Source organism: Lepidochelys kempii, chromosome 4 (assembly GCF_965140265.1).
Source record: "Lepidochelys kempii isolate rLepKem1 chromosome 4, rLepKem1.hap2, whole genome shotgun sequence".
Classification (NCBI taxonomy): Eukaryota; Metazoa; Chordata; order Testudines; family Cheloniidae; genus Lepidochelys; species Lepidochelys kempii.
In genome coordinates this window covers 35,525,833-35,548,899 of record NC_133259.1, presented here as the reverse complement: position 1 = coordinate 35,548,899, position 23,067 = coordinate 35,525,833, and the positions used below count along the sequence as shown (strand labels likewise).

At 37.4% G+C, this 23,067-nt stretch overlaps 2 protein-coding genes across 3 annotated transcripts in view; one reads left to right on the top strand and one right to left on the bottom strand.

Annotated features, from left to right (window-relative positions):
* Positions 1–862: 862 nt before the first annotated feature.
* On the top strand, positions 863–7,995 carry LOC140910322 (EF-hand calcium-binding domain-containing protein 14-like). The gene is made up of 5 exons (XM_073340977.1): positions 863–912; positions 1,270–1,447; positions 2,715–2,831; positions 4,805–4,981; positions 7,911–7,995. Exons 2-5 carry the CDS (start codon positions 1,351–1,353, stop codon positions 7,913–7,915), a joined length of 396 nt encoding a protein of 131 aa, XP_073197078.1. The 5' UTR covers positions 863–912; positions 1,270–1,350; the 3' UTR covers positions 7,916–7,995.
* A 4,723-nt stretch (positions 7,996–12,718) lies between these two features.
* Positions 12,719–23,067, bottom strand: part of UGT8 (UDP glycosyltransferase 8) — a 71,634-nt gene continuing 61,285 nt past the window's right edge. For both annotated transcript variants that reach the window (XM_073340974.1, XM_073340975.1), the window contains exons 4-6: positions 21,961–22,037; positions 17,810–18,029; positions 12,719–15,001 (exon numbers count right to left, since the gene is read on the bottom strand). In XM_073340974.1, the coding sequence (XP_073197075.1) occupies positions 14,638–15,001; positions 17,810–18,029; positions 21,961–22,037 (661 nt within the window). In that variant the 3' untranslated portion in view covers positions 12,719–14,637. The remainder of the gene's footprint in view (positions 15,002–17,809; positions 18,030–21,960; positions 22,038–23,067) is intronic.

Below are 23,067 nucleotides of genomic sequence, written 5' to 3'. Positions count from 1 at the left end.
AATGTTTCAATCATTTGCATTCAGAAGCAGCAAATAAACTAGTACTATAACATATTGTCTGCAGGAAAAGGCTCAGTCCAGTTGTTGCATCATGCCCACTGTAAACAAACGGGGACAGATCATTAGCGGGTATAAATTAGCCATACTTCACTGAATGGAACCACATCACAGTTGTCTCCCCTGTTGGCAGTCTGAACCAAGAGGTTAAGGACTGAATGGGCATGATGACTGTCACTTGCAGAGGTGGTCAGGATTGAGGAATACGCCTGGCTATGTAAGGAACTTCTGTTAGCCATGCTGTATTCGTTCTGTTGATAAATTAAGTCAAGGCATTCAGGTCATCACTCAGGCAGTTTAAGAGGCCTTAGTGTAAATGAGAATTGGGCTCAAAGTCTCCAGAACTTTAACCCAGCACCTTCTGTGAGCATTGAACTCATGATATAAAGATGTTTAAAGTCTACTTTTGGGTAATTCATTTTTCAAAATAAAAAGAGCCATGATTCCAGCTCTCTAGACTCACTACGGTTTGATTTCTAAATAGTTTGTGCAGAAGTAGGGTCTGCTTTATAGTCACTCCAAAACTGCTCAACAGAAAAATCCCAAATAAAGTTACTATAAGTGCAGTGAGTTTCTTCATCCTATTAAACAGGTTTCACCATCAGGCTTGTTAGAATTACACAAGGAAATAGAAGTATGCCCTAGTAGTTGATGACAGAGTCTCAGTACCTTTCACTCAGTAGTTACAACCTAGCTCGACTGCCTGAATTCAAACACTGCAAGAGGTTAATTATTCTATTGAATGAAAATGGGGACTAAATTTTGTGTCTGCTAAACTTCTTTGAACTTGCTAAGAACCCTGTGGGCAAGCAATGATCCTGGGGTCTACACTGAGTCAAGCCCATTCAGGAAGAGGTAAACCAAACAAAAATGGCAATTGTCAAACTGTAAAAGAAGTACAGTAGAGTGCAACACCACTTTAATATTAATCTCTAGTGAAAGTCTATTGAAATCAATGTACTTACATTACAAATTTGACCACAACATTCTATTTGTATTTGATGGAATAATAAGGAATAGTTTGGGGAAAATATAATATTTAATTCTGAGAGGCAAAGTTTTCCTGATTTTTTTTCACTTTTGCAGGGCACAGTCCAAATAATTTTGCATATGCATAAAAGAAGCCTTTGCATGATATGTTGTTTTAGAGTTGGTAAAGTATTTCATGGACATAATACATGGCCTATCTATTAACGGTCCTTTATTTGACAGGGATTGGATTCAGTGTTCCTTCAGATCTCTCAGCTTAAAGATGATTTCTATTTTATTGAAAACTTCTTGAACCACACAGATATGGGAAACTCAAAGTCTTATGTGTCCACATCTGAACTCTTAAAAGAAACAGAAGAAGATACACTTTCAACTCTGTCTCCATCTTCCCAAAATTATGGTGGGTCATATACCTCAGTCCAGACTAACATTTAAACCCATTATTTATACTCACTATAGAGATACATTTGGAAAGATAAAGATAAAGCAGATTGACAGGAATTGGATGAATTTCAGGCAACCTTGTATTGAGTTATTGTACATGCTGATACAATCTTTAACAGAGGAATGCACTTGGTGTTTTGAAGGAAGACAACAACACTATAGAACGTACCAGTGTAATTTTGCTTTGCTGTACATGGGGGAGAAAAAACTCTTTGATTTCCAATTGTAATTGGTTTATGACTTGAAACTTGAAGTTAAATTACCCATTACATTATTTTAACTTCATAGCTACAAAATACAGTTTGTTGTTCAGCCCTTTAAAAGTATTTCACAGTATTTGTGTTAGTGACTCTAACTGGTTAACTATACATTGTGTCAAGGGATGTTTTCTTTTACTGATTCTAACTTTACTTCCCTTTCTGTTCTTCTATTACTCACCTAAACCTCTAATTCAATGTGGAGACTTGTCTTGCAGAAGCTATACAGTAGCTAATTAATATCCTCCAAGTAAGAAATATACAAAATACAACCCCACACACATACACACACAATTGCTTGAAAGAGACATAAAGATACTCAATAACTTTTCTTCATGAGCCCTATGCTTTTATTTCAGCATAAATGAGTAGTCAACACAAACAGTAAAGAAAAGAGTAACCCGCCTTGGTCTGTTCCAACATGCCAGCTGGATCCATAGTTACTACTAATATCTTTCAAAATACTGATCAAGAAAGTTACAAGCCACTGAATGGAAACTATGTTTCATATTTTGACCAGCATGCCAATCATCTGAATTGCCATTAGTTTCACATCAATCTGCATGTCATTATTATGAATTACAGGCCAGATCCTCAGCCATTGTAAATGGGCAGAGCTCTGTGGACTTCACTGAATCAAAGATTATTCATATCTGCTGAGAATCTGGCCCTACTGTTTTAATGCTTACTGACAGCTATTAGCAATAGCCACATACCACGTTGGATGAAGAATAAAAGAACATAGTAGGGTCAATGTCCCTAAACAATGATTGAATAACTTCAGAAAACAAAAAGAAGCTGGTGAGAGTGTACACTGGGTATAGTTGTTTTTCAGTATCAGAATTATGTCATTTAAAATAAATTATGCAACAGTTGTCTTTCTGCCATTAGTGATAATAAGTAATAAGTAATAATTTCACATGAGTTTTGATGTAATGAAAGAATTTGCTATTATGTCCACTGTAGCACCAGTGAAAGACCCAACACACCCAGTTCTTCTGGATCATCAGACACAAGTCATGGAGCCAGAGACAGTGGAAGAGAAGCACAAAATAAACATCCCTTTCATAAAGAAACTTACAGGTGAGATCCTTGTTGTTGGAAGACATTATTTGCAATCAAGCAGAAAGAAAAAATGTCAGGAGCCTACAGGGATCCCACCTGGAAGGTATTCACCAGGGCTGAAGTTCACCCGGACAAAAGGCACAAAAACACCTCAAAATAGGATTTACGTGGTGCATAGATCTTGTGTAGGCCCTACCTCAACAAGCGTGAATTTCATTCCAGATAAGGAGGTAGTGTCTGGGTGAGTTACATCCCCAGCAGCTCTGCACAATGCAATTTTATTTTGAAGATCTATGTATTTGAGTTTCAATGAGTTAATGAGTTTCAATGCAAGACAGTGCTTAGAGTATTCCTGTAGATGGTATAAATGACCTTGAACAACAATGAAAATGTTGGTGAGGTCATATCTTTTACTGGACTAACATACTGGTGTAAGAATATTGTATATTGTGAGAATGTTGTTGTAGCTGTGTTGGATCCAGGATATTAGTTCCAATAAATTCCACAGGTCAATTATATGTTGTGCAAAATATTTTATTTATTTTTAGATTTTTAAATTTTAAATTTGTGGCTTTTTAATTTTCTTGGTTGTTTCTTTGTTCTTGTATTATGAGAAAGGGAACATGGGCAAGTTCACTTTTGCTTCCCTACACCATTCATATTTTCAGATTTCTTTTATCATGTCAACTCTTTGTTATCTCCTTTCTATATTTATTAGATATTCCTGATTCTGATATCAGGTCAGTTTTACACTGGTGTAATGTGATTTCTTCAATTCTAATACTAAAATACTATTTTTAAAAATCTTTCCTCAGATAGAATTCCCTCCATGCTTCTAAACCTTTTATTTGTTCTTTTAAGGGCCTATTCTGTTTCTGCTGTATCATTTGGGGGTGGCCAGAGATTAATAGAGAAATCAAAGTGAGCTCATACCACTGATTTTATTTGGTTCTTGATTACTGCTGTGCACTGAGCAGATATTTCCATTGAGCAGTCCACAGTGATGCCAGGGTCTTTTTCCTGACTAGTCATAGTTAATGTGGAAATCATCAGTGGTTCAAACTTTCCATTCTAATGTACATTGCCTTGTACTTGCCATGTGGTATATTGAATATCACCTGCCATCTTGTTGACCAAAGTCCTAGCTTTGTTATTATTTGCTGTAGTTCCCCACAGTCATCTCTAGTCTTAAATAACATAAATAATGTAATGTCATCTGTACCTTTTACCACCTCGCTGTTTATGTTGACAGGAAAAATGTGTTAATACCATGCATATGTCTATAGAACTCATCATTCTATAATTAAGATAATGTACATGATCCTGAAGTGGCTTTATTTCATCATATAGTAATTTATCCTCTCTCATAAGGACACTAGAAAGTAGAACAGATTCATTTATGTTCTTTTGGGGGCTGCATCAACCAGTTGCAATCAGTCATTTGCAGGAGAAAACCTGACAGCTTTGTTTTATTTTTGTTGATTGTTCTTTTATCTAATTCAGTAAACTACCTGGTGACTGGTTTGTAGAATGGAGAGGATATTTATTAGGAGAATGAAACAAAAGAGGGATATGATAAAGATGGATCAGAAGCCATATGGATGGTGTAAATGGCTAGTGTGTTTACTCGGGTTCTTTTAACTCATCATGCATGGAGTTACCACCAGCCAGTGGACTCCACTCGACATGGGTAGAAATGCACAATCCACCTACTGCAAGGGTAGAAGAGCTGCTGCAATAGTATTTGCTCCACTGGAGCCCTGCAAGGAATTTTGGTCAAATAAATGTGCCCTATCAACAGCCTGGACTGTGGCTATAAAACCCTAACCTTAGCAACATGGTTATCTATTGCATAATGATAACTGAAAAGAGTGATTGGCTAGGAATCCTTTGAGGCTCCATCCTTGATTTTGAATGGATTATTCTGGTGTAAATTCTAGGTGAAAATGTAAAAGATTGCACATTTTGACATACTGTTTTGATTCAAATAGACCTCCAAGTCTTTTTCTATGGTGCTGACAAAAATGCAAATGGATACCTGACATTAACTGAGATAGAAAAGGTCCTGGGAGAAGATGCACCTCAGAAAGAGGAATTGGAAGAATTTGATGATGATAACAATAAGATGTACTCCTACCTTGAATTGAGAAAAGCCCTTGAGCTGACAGGTAAGTATTTTTTAAAAAACAATGAGGTTTATTTCTTAACTAAACTTTTTTCTCCCTTCCATCCAAACACTTCTTCCTCTTTCTGAAAGATGGAATTAGGGCTTGTCTACAGTTCAGAATTTGCTGAAATAGCTATTCTCCAATAATTACTTCAAAATTAGCCCTCATGAGGACACTTTTATTCTGGAATAATCATTGCAGAATAGCTATTATAGGCCTGGTCTACACTGTGAGGGGGGATCAATCTAAGTTATGCAACTTCAGCTATGTGAATAACAGAACTCCTTAGATAATTTGCCCTCCAAAAATCATTATGCTCATCAGGGGGCAAAGATAATAGGATCCTTACTATAGTTTTTGCTTTAAGATTCTCCCCTCCAGTTCTTACTGCTATAAGCATTTAATTATTTTGTTAACTGACATATAATAATAAGGATATTAAATAAAACCAATAACACGCTGCAGGTAGTGCCATTATACCTCAGACCTACATGTATAGCTTGCTGCCTTTGGCCTTCTTTTTCACAACACATTGGTATCTTAGTCATGTGAATATTACAATTCTGTTGCCATTTATGATACATATGGACTACTCCAACTCTTAGTCAAGTGATCCTCCATCCAAAATGTTCCAAATTCCCACTGACGTCAGTAGGGCTATTTATGTAAGTAGGAATTGAGGAGTTGGGCCATAATGATGCTCTAAGGCCATCCTAAAACACAAAGGTTTCCTATTCTCTCAATGTTGCTAGTTTCTGTTTATTACAAAATGATATATAGTACTACAAATTTGTCTACATTGTTCTAATAATAATGTCTGTTATGATAACTGTCTCACATGACCATCTCATGAAGAAATCAGGGAAAGATAGCCCAGATGAACCTAGTATAAGGTAGATGCACGACAGGTTGGAAAACCATTCCCAGATGGTAGCTATCAATGATTCATAGTCAAGTTGGAAGGGCAAGTGGGGTCCCCCAGGGATCTGTCATAGGTTCAATTCTACTCAGTACCTTCCTAAATGATTTAGATAATGGCATAGAGAGAACGCTTACAAAGTTTGCAGATGATAGTAAGCAGGGAGGAGATGCAAGTTCTCTGGAGGACAGGATCAGACTTCAAAATCATGTCAAAATCAGAAACTGGAGAAATGGTCTAAAATAAATAGGATGAAATTCAAGAAGGACAACTGCAAAGTATTGAACTTATGAAGAACTAATCAACTGCACAAATAGAAAATGGGAGATGACTGCCTAGAAAGGAGAAAAGGATCTGGGGCTTTGTGATGGGATGTACTGGCCCCACACTGGAGAGAAAGGGGTTAAGGCAACACTCTGAGCAGCAGAAACCCTGCCCCCTCACCTCTGCTGGGCATGCTCCAACTGCTGCTGCAGTATAAAAGGGAGTTGCACAGCTCTGTCAGGGCTGACCACTAAGGAGGGAAGATGCACCTTTCTGGCTCCAGATGAGGAGCAACCAGGAGCCCAGACCAAGGGAGCAGGAGATGCTGCAACCCAGGCAGGCACCCATAGAGTCCCCAGAGAGATTATAGGTATCTGCAGCACCCTGAGACCCTGAAGACACCCAGACTCAGCTACAGGAATCAAGATAGGAAGCCCAGGGAGGGACCAGCCAGTTTCCCTGCAGTAGTCGGTGTGTTATGGGTGGATTCTCTGATGAAGTGAGCTGTAGCTCACGAAAGCTTATGCTCAAATAAATTGGTTAGTCTCTAAGGTGCCACAAGTACTCCTTTTCTTTTTGCGAATACAGACTAACACAGATGTTACTCTGAAATCTGATGACTATGTGGCAAAACCTATAGCCACTACCAGGGTCCTGGGCTGGGACCTGGTGGAGCAGAGAAGGCCTGGGTCCCCCTACCTGGCTGCCCTGCACCCCCCGGTTCTGGGGAGTGGCCCACCAACTCTCCCCCCCCCCGCCCTCCTTCTACTGCCTCTGGCCATTGGACAGTGCTTCCCTGCAGACAATGGGAGCCCTCCTCACTCTGGCCATTGGGCTGTGCTTCCCTGAAGACAAGGGGAGTCCCACTGACTCTGGCCACTGGGCCACGTGACCCTGAGACAGGGTGCAACCCTAGTGGCTGTACTGTGGGGCTATCATGCCCTCGCCCCACCCCAGGATACTGGCCCTGTGACAGGGCTATAGTGTATCACAAACTAAATCTGAGTCCACAGTGTAATACTGTTACAAAAAAAGTAAACATCATTTTGGATTCTATGAGCAGGAGTGTTGTAAGCAAAACACAAGAAGTAATTCTTCTGCTCTACTCAGCACTGATAAGGCCTCAGCTGGAGTACTGTATCCAGTTCTGGGCCCCACAGGTCAGGAAAGATGTGGACAAGTGGAGAAACTCCAGAGGACAGCAACAAAAATGATCAAAGGTCTAAAAAACATGACCTACAAAGAAAGATTGGGAAAAAAAACTGGGTTTGTTTAGTCTGGAGAAGAGAAGACTGAGGGGGGACATGAGAAAAGTCTTCAAGAACATAAAAAGCTCTTATAAAGAAGAGGATAAATTGTTCACCTTAACTACGGAGGCCCGGACAAGAAGTAATGGGCTTAAATTGCAACAAGGGAGATTTAGGTTAGACATTAGGAAAAACTTCCTAATTTTAAGGGTAGTTAAGCACTGGAAAAAAAATTACCTAGGACATTGTGGTATGTCCCTCACTGGAGGTTTTTAAGAACTGGTTACAGAGGGATGGTCTAGATAATACTTAGTCCTGCCTCAATGCAGGGGACTGGATTAGATGACCTATCAAGGTCCCTTCCAGTCCTACATTTCTCTGATTCAGAATAGCTACATTAAGCTGAATTCACCATAAGAAAAACTTATAATTCAAACTTCTGTGTTTCAATGTGCTTAAGATATGACCCCATCTAATAGTGAATCTTTTTGTATTACAGAGTAATTAAGAAGACTAATTACAAGGCTGAGAGATGCATGCAATGTTCTGGATCTTTATTTTATTTTACAGGAAAGAAAATCACTTACAGGTTTATTTTTTAATTGGTCATTCTTTTGGAACAGCAAAATATCAATTATATAATGATAAAATGCCCCTTATTCCAATATGCACACCATATTTACCATAGATGCCATGTATTGCAGAATAGCTAGAGAAGGAGACTTCTCAAAATGTTTAACTCACTTTGTAATTGTAAGTACATAGACAAAAAAGGAAGACAAAGGAAATATTATTGATCAAAATGTTTTAAAACCATGGATTTAGTATTAAAAATTGTTATGCAACTTAAGCATGTCTTTTTAAAGTTTTATTTACTTCAGTATATAACTTCTACTTTATTCTTCCTTAAGTGCTCTAACAGATAGTCGATGATTACTCGTTTACACCCCCCCACCACCATCAGTTAACACCGTAATACTATTTACTTGGCATATCAAAGAGTGAAATCCTTCCATCATCCACATAATAGATCTGGGATATGGAACAGAAATTACTACATATTTTGATCACAATGTGTCAGGTGTGGCTTCTTCGGATGTTTGCATGTTCCAAATGGTGATTTACCAACACCCAGTGATGTGCTAGAGAGGACTCTCAGAGAGTCCTTGCGACTCCGGGTTCAAATTCTGTCATTATCAAATTGAAAGGAGTTGTGGAATGATTTATTTGCCTCTGATGCATTCACCCTCTTTCTGTATACAGCTACATTACTCCTGCTAGAGACTGCTTATCTATATGCTTGTAATGTTGTTTCAGTCAGCATGTTTCTTTTCCTTTGGAATGGACCAGATTGCACCAAATATAATTAGCATTTTAAAGTCTTTTCCTGGGGTAGATACCTACAGACTGCATTACTCCTATGAGTTCTTTAATACAACAGCTACAAATTGAACTCTGTGCTTTACTATCAGCTTCCACAGTATATTTTTCAGAAACAAAATACAAATATTTCAGCCAAGTGCAGTATAGTAGGTTTGGGCCTGGTAGTGTGTCTACAAAAATGTCCATACCTGACTTGACTCACAAAAACGGTTGCATTAACTTCAGTGGGACTTCTGATATGTTTTCGCTGCTGGGCCCTTTGTTGAGATGTTGCCTTCTTCCTTATTTATGAGAGAGCATTTGCATTTCAATGAGAAATGAATGAATATTCGTCAGTCCATCCACCGCAATGCACCCATACACCCTAATATATACAGGAAATTCTGGGGATCCTCTTGTTAAAATATTGGAAGAACATCATAGTATGTACCAAATCATAGAATCATAGAATATCAGGTTGGAAGGGACCCCAGAAGGTCATCTAGTCCAACCCCCTGCTCAAAGCAGGACCAATCCCCAACTAAATCATCCCAGCCAGGGCTTTGTCAAGCCTGACTTTAAAAACTTCTAAGGAAGGAGATTCTACCACCTCCCTAGGTAGCGCATTCCAGTGTTTCACCACCCTCCTAGTGAAAAAGTTTTTCCTAATATCCAACCTAAACCTCCCCCACTGCAACTTGAGACCATTACTCCTTGTCCTGTCCTCTTCTACCACTGAGAATAGTCAGTCCTTTACTTTCTAAGTGCAGGGTACTGCATTGTGATTTTATTGTACTATTGTGATTTTATTGTACCTGTACTATTACTGAATACATTTGACCAAATTTGGCCCTGATTTATGTGCCTTGCAACCCCCAGGAAATCAGTGGAGGATTTGAGGGCAGAACCCTAATGTAGTCAGCGGGACTCTAAACAGGCAGACGCAATTGCAGGATTGGGGCAGGAATGCCCAATCCTTCGAGGTACTGAACACTTCCTAGAAGGTTCTCAGTGTGTGCAATACCTGCCATCTACAGTGGGTACACTTGAAAAGTTCATGCTTGTTCTGGAGGTATTACTAGTTTGAGACGTATTCTCCTTGTTAAGCAAAGAGAATATCGCCACAATCTATAGTATTTTGAAAACTGGCAAAAAAGTGAGGCCACTGTATATATTGAATGGTGAGTACTCAGCATATCTACCAAATCTGGATACACATACTTACCCATTTTAATGTTCTCTTCATTTTAGATGTGCAGATTTGACTAATAATAATTAATACCTTACACTTGTTTAAATATATAAACTCAAATCAGAAAAATAAATAGACAATAGTTCATGGAATTCCAAATCCTTGTAACTTGTATGTCAAAAAATGTCATGAACAGGAATAGATGAGAGAAACAATATGGTGCACTTTTAATTTTCTAAAATAAATTTTGTGGGGGGGAAATGGGCAGTACAGTTATTTTCTATTTCCTCAAAGTTAATATATTTTAATATCCATCTTCCAAAGCTACTTCTATGGGAGATCTTACTGGAAAGAAAATCACTTACAGGTTTATTTTTTAATTGATCAAACAGCCACATTTTAGGCAAGCAATTTAGCCTCTGACTGTTTTATTTATTTATAACCAAGTATCACTGGGATTTTTTAAGGCACCTAAGAGAACTGGTTGCTCAAATCCCTTTTCAGTAGGATTTGGATAACTAATTCTCCTAGGCTTCCTTGAAAATCCCAGCCCACGTGAATACCATGTGCTGCTGTCACAGTGCCTACCATGACTGTTGCTAATTCTACCAATGGAGAATTTGTAGTGGGTTTCCCACCTTGGCCACAAAGTGCAAGGTACCTTTTACCCTATACAAGTATTTAGAAGGTGCTCAAATGTGGGAGGAGTTCCCCCCCATGAAAGCCAGTATGAAACATTTTAATTAAAAAATAGGCAAAACATGCACTTCTTAGGGCACATAAAATATCAACAAACACAGAAGCATATAAAGTTCAGCATACATATACCCTGTATTTAAAATTGAAAATTCTGCTGATGCCAGGAATGCCTCTAAAATTAAAGTGAAATTTCAAGTGCGCCCTCTATCTACAGCAGGTACTGAGCCCCCTCAACTCAGCTGTGACATATATGGCAGTTGAGGCCACTTACAACCTAATGACCAAAGTCTGCCCTTCAAAACATGTGTGTGATCACTACAGAAGTCAACGAGAGTTGCTTGCACATAAGCAAAGTACATGTCAGAAATAAACAGGGGGAACACATCACAGCAATTTCAGGGCTGAACTCATTCTTGGAGGATCTGCAGTTTTTTCTGACATCCTCAGAACCTCTCAAGTATGGTATGTGTTCATATTCTCTCGAGGAGCGGGAAGGGAAGTAAGGAGCAAACTCTACAGATGGCAGTATGTCAGTCCCTGTCCTTCATTAGCTCAGGTGGTATTTCTTTCATTTATTTTTTGCCTGTAGGATCTCCTTCCCACATATTCTGCCAAGTTATGGTAGGAGGCAATCAAACACTTTGGAAAGAGATTTAATTCCTCAATTTCTTTTGTCAGCCTATGCAAATATCACCACTGGTTAGCATAGTAGCCAAAAGAAACTCAAATACAGTTTCCATCCAAAGATTGAATAATTAGCTATTTATTTGTCTTTCAATCTCTCTACTTCCTTTTTAAGATTTCCCTCCTTCCCCTTCCTTCTGAAAGCTTCCAACTTCTGCATCCCCTATATATCCTTCATTATATATAGACATTTGCCTCTTTTCTCAACTTCCCTCTAGATAATACCATGTTATTTCTGCGTAATGAGTTTGGTTCTGATTGTCCACAACCTGAGAGCTCATGTAATTATTTATACCTATGCAAAGTGAATGTAAAGGGCTCCAAATAAGAAATCTCCTTAATTACATGGATTGTAGCGGTTTAAACCCACTTTGTACTCACTTTGTATAGCTGTAAATACTACACAGTATGCAAGGCCAGGGAGGGCCAGACCCTTTTTACTACCCTGTGCCAGCAAGAGCTGAGAAGAAAACTGATTAGACTCACACCAGTTTCACACTGTTACTATTGCCAGAGCTGCTTTCTGGAAGAATAGTACAACTGGTGCAATCAACCACTAAGAGTTTGTCTGATAGGAAAGCTTGTAATGGGGGAAGATGGGTGTATGAGGAAATGCAAAATACCTTCAGCCTCAGACCAAATGTAGACTCCACACTGAAACACTGTTTAGTTAATCAGAGAGCAACCCCTATACATTTTAATAAACACCTCTGTAAAACAAATATATTTCCCCCTATATCTTGTTAAACTTTATAATTTAACATAGTCAGTCCTACTCAGTGCAAAAGACTAGTTCAAAGGAACACATTAGCAGTGGTTTGGTATAAAAGTCAGTATTAAATGAATGTCTACACTACAATAATAAATTAAATGTGTTGATATATGAAGACTTTGTTATTTAGAAAATCAATATCTGATTTTATATATTATTATCACTCTTTTTTGGTTTGCCCTCCCCTACAGATGGCCAAATAAAACCAAGTTATTTACAAATAAAATATGCTTCAGAAAAAAAAAAACACCTCTTTCTTGCAAACTCTACATTATTGGAGAGTTTAGTATAAATGTTGGAAATTCTTAGGCTACTGCATTTTTAATCTGGCAGGGGATTCAGTTAAAATCAATGCTATAATCTTTGTCAGTATGGGCTTTTTACTATGAGGAAACAGAATAATGCTCACAAAACATTTATGTTTGGAGTTTCACATACATACCATGCCCTTGAGTGTACATACTGACCAGTGCAGTATATATGTATTTTAATATACATATATACAGTTATACATACACACATTGAGTGAGTTAATGCATATACACAAAACCAGACAAATATGAATCATCTGATTAAAAATGTACTTCCAACAACAGTATTTCTCTATTAAATCCATGTTTATTACATAAGTTTTATCACAGTGAAGATTAAATTATGCTTAATCATCCAGTAAGTGCTTTTGTACTTTCACTAAACCAAAAACAGTAAAAGCAACTCATCATACACTCAAAATCCTGTTACCATCCCACCATTCATCGCCTCGATGTGTTCCTTTAGTTGCCATGTACTGATAAGATTGTAAAAAGATATATGTAATTGGCTTATTTATAACACCATTTTCTTCAAGTATTCGGAAAGCAGTACAAATGACTGTACCATATATTAGAAACATTTTTGTAATGTTATTTATTGCTATAGAAGAGAGGCTCCTGATGGAATGATAATGAAATATAATGTCACTGTGTATGAAGATGATCTCAGCATTCTGTCATTTTCACAGTTCTTCCCATGTTAGTGAACAACACAAGATAAATGGGCTTCTTTCCTTCCTCTGTCATTCATGGGATTTCAAACTATAAATAAACAATGCATACACTCACAACATGTGTAGTACAAATTCCAAGTAAACAGAATGACATGGAAATAAGACATAGTTGCCAACTGTGGTTCAGCAAGACAGCTCTAATTTCATGACCAGTGCCCTGCATCCCCACTCTTCATTCAAAAGACAGAGAAGTCGCATGTCAGCTCGATGATTGACAGAGACTGCTGAGGGGTGGGGCCATAGTGGGGAGCAGAAGAGACAATCTCTATGAACTGTGTTTGGTTTGCTAGGTTTAATGTCATACATGACATAAAACCTCTAAACATGCATTGGTTACCACCCAGAGAACCCATCCCATGTTCAGAGACTTTAGTGTTGGCAACTATGTCAGGAACGGTGTGGTCCAGACCAATATAAGTTAATATTTTTTCCAGATAGAACTGTTTAAAGAGAACATCTACAACACTGTGATTTAGAAAAAACTTAATAATATAATAATAATTATTAGGAAAGACATTCAACTTTTCTTAAACAAACCCTACATAGTGGTTTGATTCTGCATTGCTCAAGGGCCATAGCAAACCTTCTACACTGAGCTCAGGGCCAAAACATTTTTTTTCTGAGTTTCATTTATTTTTCTTAATTATGCATTCTACACACACAGCCATTTTATTCATTTAATTAAAACTCCCCTACATTTCTTCCAGTGGAATAAATTATTTATGTAGGGAAAGGCAAATAACCCCACAAAATAAAATAAAAATAAAACATACATAAATATAAAATTTACAACTTATCCCAGATTGATCAAAATCCCTTTCTCTAAAGCAACGGCAAAGAACAGAAGAATTATGTAGCCTATTGGGGGGGAAAGCAGTACATATTTTTACCTTTTTTCTTCAATGTTCAGTTTTGAGAAAGTTCTTTTTTATGGCTGCATTCTCAATCTGCAACTTAATTGCTGCGTGTCAAACACTGGGAAAGATGACTTTATTGAAACATCATTCTTAAGCAACATGTCAAACCTTTAACAAATAGAACACAGAGCTAGCTCTAAAATACTCTCAGCTAAAAGAGGGGTATATATATAAAATAAAAAAAGAAAATCTTTGCAAGTTAAAGGAAACCTTTCCTTATCTGGGACGCACACATTCAGGTTTAAAAACTGGAAAATCATAAATACGGTCATTTAATTACTTCAGAGAATTAAGGCTTCTAAAAATGTCAGTGCCAAAATACCCTCTCTGCATCAGTATTAAGAATAAAATACATTTTGCATTTTAGGTTGTGTTTTTTGTTTTGTTTTTAAAGATGTTTCTTAGTTCTGTAGAATCTCATCATATAAGGTTACATACTGTAGGGGAGTGTTAGAACTGTTTACTGATGTTTTACTTTAAGTAGTTGTTAGATTAAGTTACAGCGATAAAATTCAATTATTGATCTGATTCATTACTGTACATGGGGTAGTTGGCTCATTTCACCTTTTTTTCATGTTTAATATGACCATTTCTTCTATATTTGCCATTTGGTATCCCGTTGTGGTAATGTCCATTAATGGTGCTATGTTCATCATTTGACCAAAGACGTTTGCTTTGTTTGTGGATAAACTTTGCTATCCTGGCCAAAATGTAATAAAATAAGGCAGCACCAAGTAGTACAACAAAGACAATATCCAATAAGAAATACTGATAAAAAGAGATGGTGTAAACAGCAGCACGTAGATGTTGTGCTCCGTTGTGTCGGAGGATATAATTAATCCAGTACACTGTCCGATTAACAGGATGTCCGGGTTGGTCCTTGTGAATTTCAGACAGCTTTCGGGCCCGTTGCCTGTAGCTGCAGGAAAGAAACAATGTGACAAATTAGGAATATTATCTTGCTCTCAAATGACAAGTATCCATGTGAACACAGAAATGTACTTGAATTTCTCCATACTGAGTGGGGTATTTTGGTAGGAAAATGACAAAGAACAGCAGCTGGCAGGTGTTTGAGATGCACTATAGGACAGGTGAGTCCTCTTCAATGCAATAGTAAAAGTATTCAGAGAAAAATAAATATTGACAATAGTTGTACCTACATTTATATCTGTACATATGTTAATATGGGGTAAAATTCACCCCATGCAGAGAGCCAGCAGAAGGGTTTAAATGGGACTTTAGTGATGCATTGCTCTTCTGTTGGCCTTCTGCATGGGGTGAACACTGAAAATTAAACATAACAAATTAGAGACATTTTCCCCTCCCACTAAACTAGGCACATTCTCTGTCCAACATATTGTTCATTTATACTCCTGTCCAACGAAATATGGAAAATAATGTTGCCTATTATCAGAGAGGTGTAGAATAAAGTGATATGCCCTGTTTCTAATATAGTCTGAACAGATTTTTATATTGTTTGACACTAGATCTTTCGTGTTTGGGATGCATTTTTTAAATTTATTTTTTAATATCAGAATGCCCTGATCATGGGGATTCCTTCTTCCCTTTATTTCACGACAAACAGATTACTAAAGCGGACCTCCCCTCCTCATATCAGATAATTGTACAGTGGAAGTCTGATGTAAGTGGGGTTCATGAGATTTCCTTTGCAACTTCCTACATAGGTATTTTTCCTTCATTAACATCCTACTCCTACTGACTGTTTCATTTACTCATAGCATTATCCTGCCCTAAGCCAATAAAAGTGTCACCCACAGACACTGTCCCTATCAACCCGATAAGTTGTGTCCAAATCTCCAACAGTGTAATCCACTAGACAACTAGCTAGAACATTGACTTATTTAATTTAGGAATAGTCTATGTGCTACAAAGGATAACATGCATTTGGATTAAGGATTTAATACATAAATATTCCTCCTCTTAAGTACCATGATTAAATACACTAATCACTGGGTTTAGCAGTTGATTTTCTTACATTCGCTACAGTGTGAACCCAGACACACTCCATGAGAATGTGTGCTGTCACCAATGGCAATAGTCCTGATGACAGCATGAATTTGTCACTATAACAAGACTAAGTGAAATCTCTCACACAACCATATGCTATAAAACCAACATGCTTTTGTTCACCACAGGTTGCTAACAGCTTATAGTAATTTATTATCTGTTAATGTGACTTCTCCAGGTTCCTTTCTGCAAGCCCAGAGTGGGTGTAACTTCTTCTACCCTGCAGATGGAGACAGAATAGAAGCCATATGCTTGGTGGAACCCCCAGATATAAAGGTCTCTAAAATCTGGAAAAGAATACCTCTCCCTTCCTGTTTGTTTGGGAAGCCATTAGGGCCCTTTCACAGATTCCACATTTTTGACAAATCATCACGGATGTGAACTGATGATATTCCCGTCCTCCTGACTGGCAGTGACTCTGAATCAGTCAGTGTGTCTTAGAATGCAACAAGACTCACTCAATATAAAAGGTCAATAGGAACAGTTAATTCCTTCTGTGCACAAGAGACAGGGTAGTCTTTGGCTGCCCCATCAATGTTCTTCATGCCACTCTGTTTACAGTGTGCCTCTGTGGTGCTATTATGTCTTTGGATCCTTAATATCATGCCCTTCATCCTGCCACTGAATAGTAATAACATGCCAGACCATCCAGTCTCCAGCCTGTCAAAAGAGAAAGCTCTCTCTGCTACAAGACTAGTGGACACTTCATCCAAAGTGTCTGTCATGACAAATTAAGGGGACATCCAAGAGCAAATTCAGCCATAAAGACTTGTCCTCTAGCCACGCAGTGAGAGAGGACTTCAGATATAAGAGTAATGGTAAGCAAACAGAATCAGACTGAAGTGACTAATACATGTGCCAAATTAAAGTGTCTGCAGATGAAAACATGACAATTGTAGTTCCAGACATGCCAACATAGAAGCCAGCTTATGAACCCAGGCTATTATTGAGTCCAGGTGAATTATGAGAGAAACTCAAGACCTCAGATTCATAATCCTTTGTAGAGATGATAATATTTTACTGATCAGCCTGAATGACACACCTCTGCACCAAGATAAATCTGCTTCTGGGATGAGAAAAGAGAACTTTGTGTTTATTCTAAACCGAGCAGACAAGACAAGGTTACTCTTTTGTATCCGTTATACCATAGGACCCAGACAACAATTTTGGATCAGCTACAATTTAAATATTCCAGCTGCTGGAGCCACGTATATGCATAAAATATATTTAAATCTTTCTGTCAACACAGCAAAAAATGACCATTCTACATGTTACTACTGATTCATAGTGATTCCATCAAGACAGATATACAGATGTTTTGCTTTACAGAGAAGGATAAAGTGTGTGGGGAAAGGGCCTGTTGTTGTCCCTGAGAAATATAGGATTAATGGTCATGGATCTTCACCTGGTGACTGAACGTGCTAACAAGAAAAGTAAATGAGGATAATGATTTTTAATATGGCAGATAGAGTACTAATTATTTGAAAGATTTGTCTGCATTATGTATAGGGCCACGTTTTAAAGGATTGACTTTTTGTGTATCCATGATGCCTACATTTCTTTGTGCATACTGGACAACCAGGCAGGAACACAGCTGTGTGCAGAAATCTCTATTTGCATAAATATTTGTGCATTCAAATCCTCATCTACATAAAGATTTAACCTACAATGACAATTCAGAAAAAAAACATTTCCTTACCTGGGATCATTAATGACTTTCACCAGTGCTTCATATAGTTCATCCTCAGTAATTGTCTTCCAGTTTAATAATATTCCCATGCCTTTCGCCTGTACTCGGGTCATAGTATCATAGTGGTCTCCAAAGAGGGGAATTCCCACCACAGGCACTCCATGGTACATGGTTTCAAAAATACTGTTCAAACCACCATGGCTAAGGAAGGCTTTAATGTTAGCATGACCTACAGAGAAGAGAAGTGAAGTAAAGGAAAGAAAATGCTTTACAAACATGTATATTATGTATCATAAAATTACTGAAATTAGAAATAGAAAAGACCAATTACCACATTCAGCAACTCTTCCCAATCAAGTATTATTTGAATAGTGTGCTGTTTTAAACCCTTTCCCAGTTCATTGGTGAAATGAGTACACAAAACCAGCTCCCTGTTAGATGCCTCTCTCTGCCAAATTAATATATTGCCATTTATCATTATCCTTTGTTTCCAAGCCTCTGTTTTTGTCTAAACCAATTTGAACGATTTTTTCAAACAAGATTTTGTGAGGCACAGTATAAAATGGTTTAATAAATCTGAGTATATTGCAGCTCTTTTCAAGTTTCTATGACTTCAGTTCAGGAAAGCGCACGCAATTGCTTGAAGTTACATGTGTGTTCAAGTAACTTCTTGCATTTAGGCCTTAGAAATTTTGCAATCGATGTTTTCTCATTCCTTATAGTCCAACATACAAGATGGGGTATATTCAATAAAATGAAAATCTCATTTCATAACATGGTTTTAAATAACTAATATAAATGGTAAGTGTGATATTGAGGAATTCTGACTAAGTCAACTCCAGCAGACCCTGAAGTTATGTTCACATGGTAACCGCAGAGCAGCACAAAGATGCACATTCCAGGTATCCTTTCCTCAGATTTCTGTTTAGAGTGGAAAGTATTACTGAGTGGTTTCAGGTTACATTGATTTGTTGGAAAAGTTGAAGGAATAATAGGATTGAATTGGAGCATCCTGTAAAGCCTTGTGTTTATTTTTAACTAAATAAAACATCAGTTTCATGAGGGACCAAAGCTGATTACTTTTAACTGACTGTTGTTGATTATTACCATTGGTACATACTAACTTAGCATTATAACCGAAACAAGGAGAGAACCCTTATTCCCAAGAATTCATAGAATCATAGAATATTAGGGTTGCAAGAGACCTCCGGATGTCATCTAATCTAATCCCCTGCTCAAATCAGGCCCAACACCCACTAAATCGTCTCAGCCAAGGCTTTGTCAAGCGGGCCTTAAAAACCTCTAAGGATGGAGATTCTACCACCTCCCTAGGTAACCCATTCCAGTGCTTCACCACACTCCTAGTGAAATAGAGTTTCCTAATATCCAACCTAGACCTTCCCCACTGCAACTTGAGACCATTGCTTCTTGTTCTGTCATCTGCCACCACTGAGAACAGCCGAGCTCCATTCATAAAAAATAGGAGTCTTTAGTGTCAGAATAATTAATTTCTTTGGGGTAAAATGGTCTGACTGTAACAGTAACAATATATTATTGTATTAAATAAAAGAATTTGACTCACTCAGTGCAATGTGGTTACCACAATAGAACTACTTTAGTTAAAACTCATTTGCCTCATCACTGCATTATAATTAATACTCTCTCTCTCTCTCTCTCTCACCCACCCACACACACTTACTTACTTGCTTTTTAATAAGTTACTCCTCAGAATGAATCTTTAGACTGGCATTGTTTTGAAAACAGCTTCTAGATAACCTAGAAGCAACCATAAGCTTTGACTGGGTCCTAAGCTCACCAGGGTTTCATACACTGTTGACACAAAGTGAAAAAGCTCATGGGAATAAATCTAAAACATTCTTTACAAATAAACTATTATGTCTGAGATACAGTTGTTTGACTTCTTATTTCTCAGGTGCTTAGATAACCCAGCAATGGTTTAATATCCTGATAAATAAACTGAGAGAGGTTATCCATTTGTAATCCACATCCTATGCCTGAAAATGCTTCTGTAGGAACAAGCAGCAAATATATAACTATATTGCCACACATACACATTCCTGAGGTTTCAATCAAGTGTGTGTGTGTGTGTGTGTTTCTGAATTTTCACTGAAAACATCAGCAAAGACTGCATATTTGAAGTGTTTGCTGGTAAAGCAAATATCATATAGTACTCAACTTACTAATAGTTATGGGTCAGCAGTGTTCCAAGATAGCATGATTGTAGCAAATTTCTACATAAGTAACTTCTTTTTTTAAAATATTATCTCATGATTGCATAGCTTTTGCAGTTATAAAGCTTTCTTCAGTGCAGTTGTCCCATTTATGAAGGCCACAAAGTATTGATTTTTTTAAAATCAGCTATGAAACTAAAAGAAATGTGAAATAAATCCTCTCTCTCTCAGCCCTCTTGGAGGTGGACTAATGAAGTTCTATGAATGATCTATAGTTGGCCATCTTAGTTTTAATAGAACCAACCATTAGGGAAAGAAATAGAGCTGAGATTGGGGAAGGAGAGAAGGACAATGATCTTAAAGACCTCAGCGACTCTGACCAAGAGGATGGTCTGGACTCAAGACAGAAGCTTTAAAGCAGACTCCACTGGGGTTCTCTTTCATCCCAACTTAAGGAAGGAATCTGTGTCTTCTCTGTTATATTATGTACATATAGGTTTCCCCTTGCTCAGATGTGGCCTGATCCACAGCCCATTGAATTCAATAGGAGTTTTTCTACCAATTTCAAAGGCTTTGGATCAGGACTATGTTTCGTTGGAATGATAAAGGGATTTATACTGAGCTAAAAGGAATAAAGCAAGTAACATATTATAAGCTCTTTGGGGCAAAGAATATAATTTGGTTTTGTGCTTATATAGAGCCCACCTCTAGCCACTACTCACTACCACAATACAAATAATAAATGCATAAATAAAATTATAATAATTTATTGATTTTCACTTTATCTGACTAGGGAAGACAGTGAACAGCCACTGTAGATACACCTGACTTAGTTTAGCCCTTGTATTTAAGAAAAATAATTGTTTAATTTTGAGGAACAGCCATGGCCACGTAAAGGGTGGTGACTTTATACAAGAGTCCAGGCACATGCATTTGGGGAGGAGTTAAAAAACATAGGAGATGGGGAATGTTTTATGTAAGAGAAACTGCCAGCTGACTGAAAGGATGAATTTAATGAATTCATCAAATTTTGTGTTTGGGTATTCCTGGGTGGTTTTCCAAGTGGTACAAATTCTCTTGCAGAATTTTGGCCAATAAAAGTCACTGACTGAGTCAAAGCCATGACTTTTTTCAGTTGTTGACCTGTTCATTGGGAACATCATTACTATCTTTGCAGCAATCCAACTGTCAGACACCACAGATGTTGTAAGTGCTTAACTAAAGATGACACAGTCTTTGGTTCCTTTGGAGTCCCTAATTTCAAATAATTTGATTATTTAACCAAAAATGAATAAGCCTTTCAACTATTATGACAACCAAATTATAATAATAACCAATTTACCTTAGTTAGCACTTTATATACTCAAAGAGCTGTACAAACATTAACGAATCAATTACCACTTTAGTGATGGGGAATCTGAGGAAAGATAGCAGGACCTTGTCTTTAGTGTCATAGTGTTCTGAAAAAGATTTCCTTGAGATTTTAAACACTGAAATCAATTAGGTTTTGGTTTGTTGTAAATTATTAGCACGAGAAGTCCTCCAGATAAGTGGCATATTTAAATTTTCAAATTTTAAAGATTTGGATTTTGTTGAAACTCCCCCACCCAAAAAGCAAGCAAACATGTAAAACAAGCAAACAAACCACCATGGAAAATTTACAGCTGGAATGGAGAATTTTTCAGAAAGTTGTAAGCAACTGAAAATGGAAGTCTTCAGTTATGTTCTTAATACATGACAAACTTCACTAATTAGCCAGGATTATTACTTTTCTTTTGCACTCAGAGCATAAAAAGTGGCTTAATTACCTTCAGATTATTCTGAGTTCTACATTCTTGCAGCACTATTTCTGGTACAGAAGTTTATTGCTTTAAAATAACAAATGTTACAACACTGTCAACTGCATATACCTTTTTTTTATTTTTTTATTTTTTTAAAAAACAGGCTTTCACCACATTGTGTACTCACCAAGGAGGTCATTTTGTGGTAACCATTCTCTGAGTTTTGTATTGTTTCCTAAATTCCTTGGCTTGCTTCCTGAAAACCTAAAATGCACAGCAGACAGCAATCTTTCAAAATAAATTCTCAAAAGTTCTGAAATTGATAGACTTGAAACACACATCCAAACCAAATGATCCCTGAATATTACAAAAAAGTCAGTCACATGGGGAAAGGATTTATTTATGTACCATTACATGGAATTGGAGTTGTGTCAGCAGGTCAGATAGTTCCAATGGTACAAAGTAATGATCAATAACTACAGAGTAATTTCACAAAAAGAAAAGGAGTACTTGTGGCACCTTAGAGACTAACCAATTTATTTGAGCATAAGCTTTATTATTGGCTTTAAGCTTATGCTCAAATAAATTGGTTAGTCTCTAAGGTGCCACAAGTACTCCTTTTCTTTTTGCGAATACAGACTAACACGACTGTTACTCTGAAAAGAGTAATTTCAGTGTGGGGGGGTGGAGGGTGAGAAAACCTGGATTTGTGCTGGAAATGGCCCACCTGTTGATCACTTTAGATAAGCTATTACCAGCAGGACAGTGGGGTGGGAGGAGGTATTGTTTCATGATTTCTGTGTGTATATAAAGTCTGCTGCAGTTTCCACGGTAAACATCTGATGAAGTGAGCTGTAGCTCACGAAAGCTCATGCTCAAATAAATTGGTTAGTCTCTAAGGTGCCACAAGTACTCCTTTTCTTTTTGCGAATACAGACTAACACGGCTGTTCCTCTGAAACCTTCAGTTATTTAGTTTTCCTACACTCTGGCTACCAGATAGATATGTATGTCTGATTTGCGTAATGGCAGTATAGTTTTTTATTTAATACCCATACAATCGACAAATCCCTGTGTGATGCTGTATGACTGAAACATGTCCATTTATATAATTGATCTTGCCACTGTTAGACAGTTGCAACAAATCTTGTACAAAGTACGTCATGTAAGGTGTCAATAGAAAAGCTATGATCTGCTAAAGATGACCTGTTCAAATCCATATATCTTCTCTGTATCTGAAGTTATGAATATTGGCTATAGATCTATATCCCATATGTGTTTGTTCCAGGGGGAAG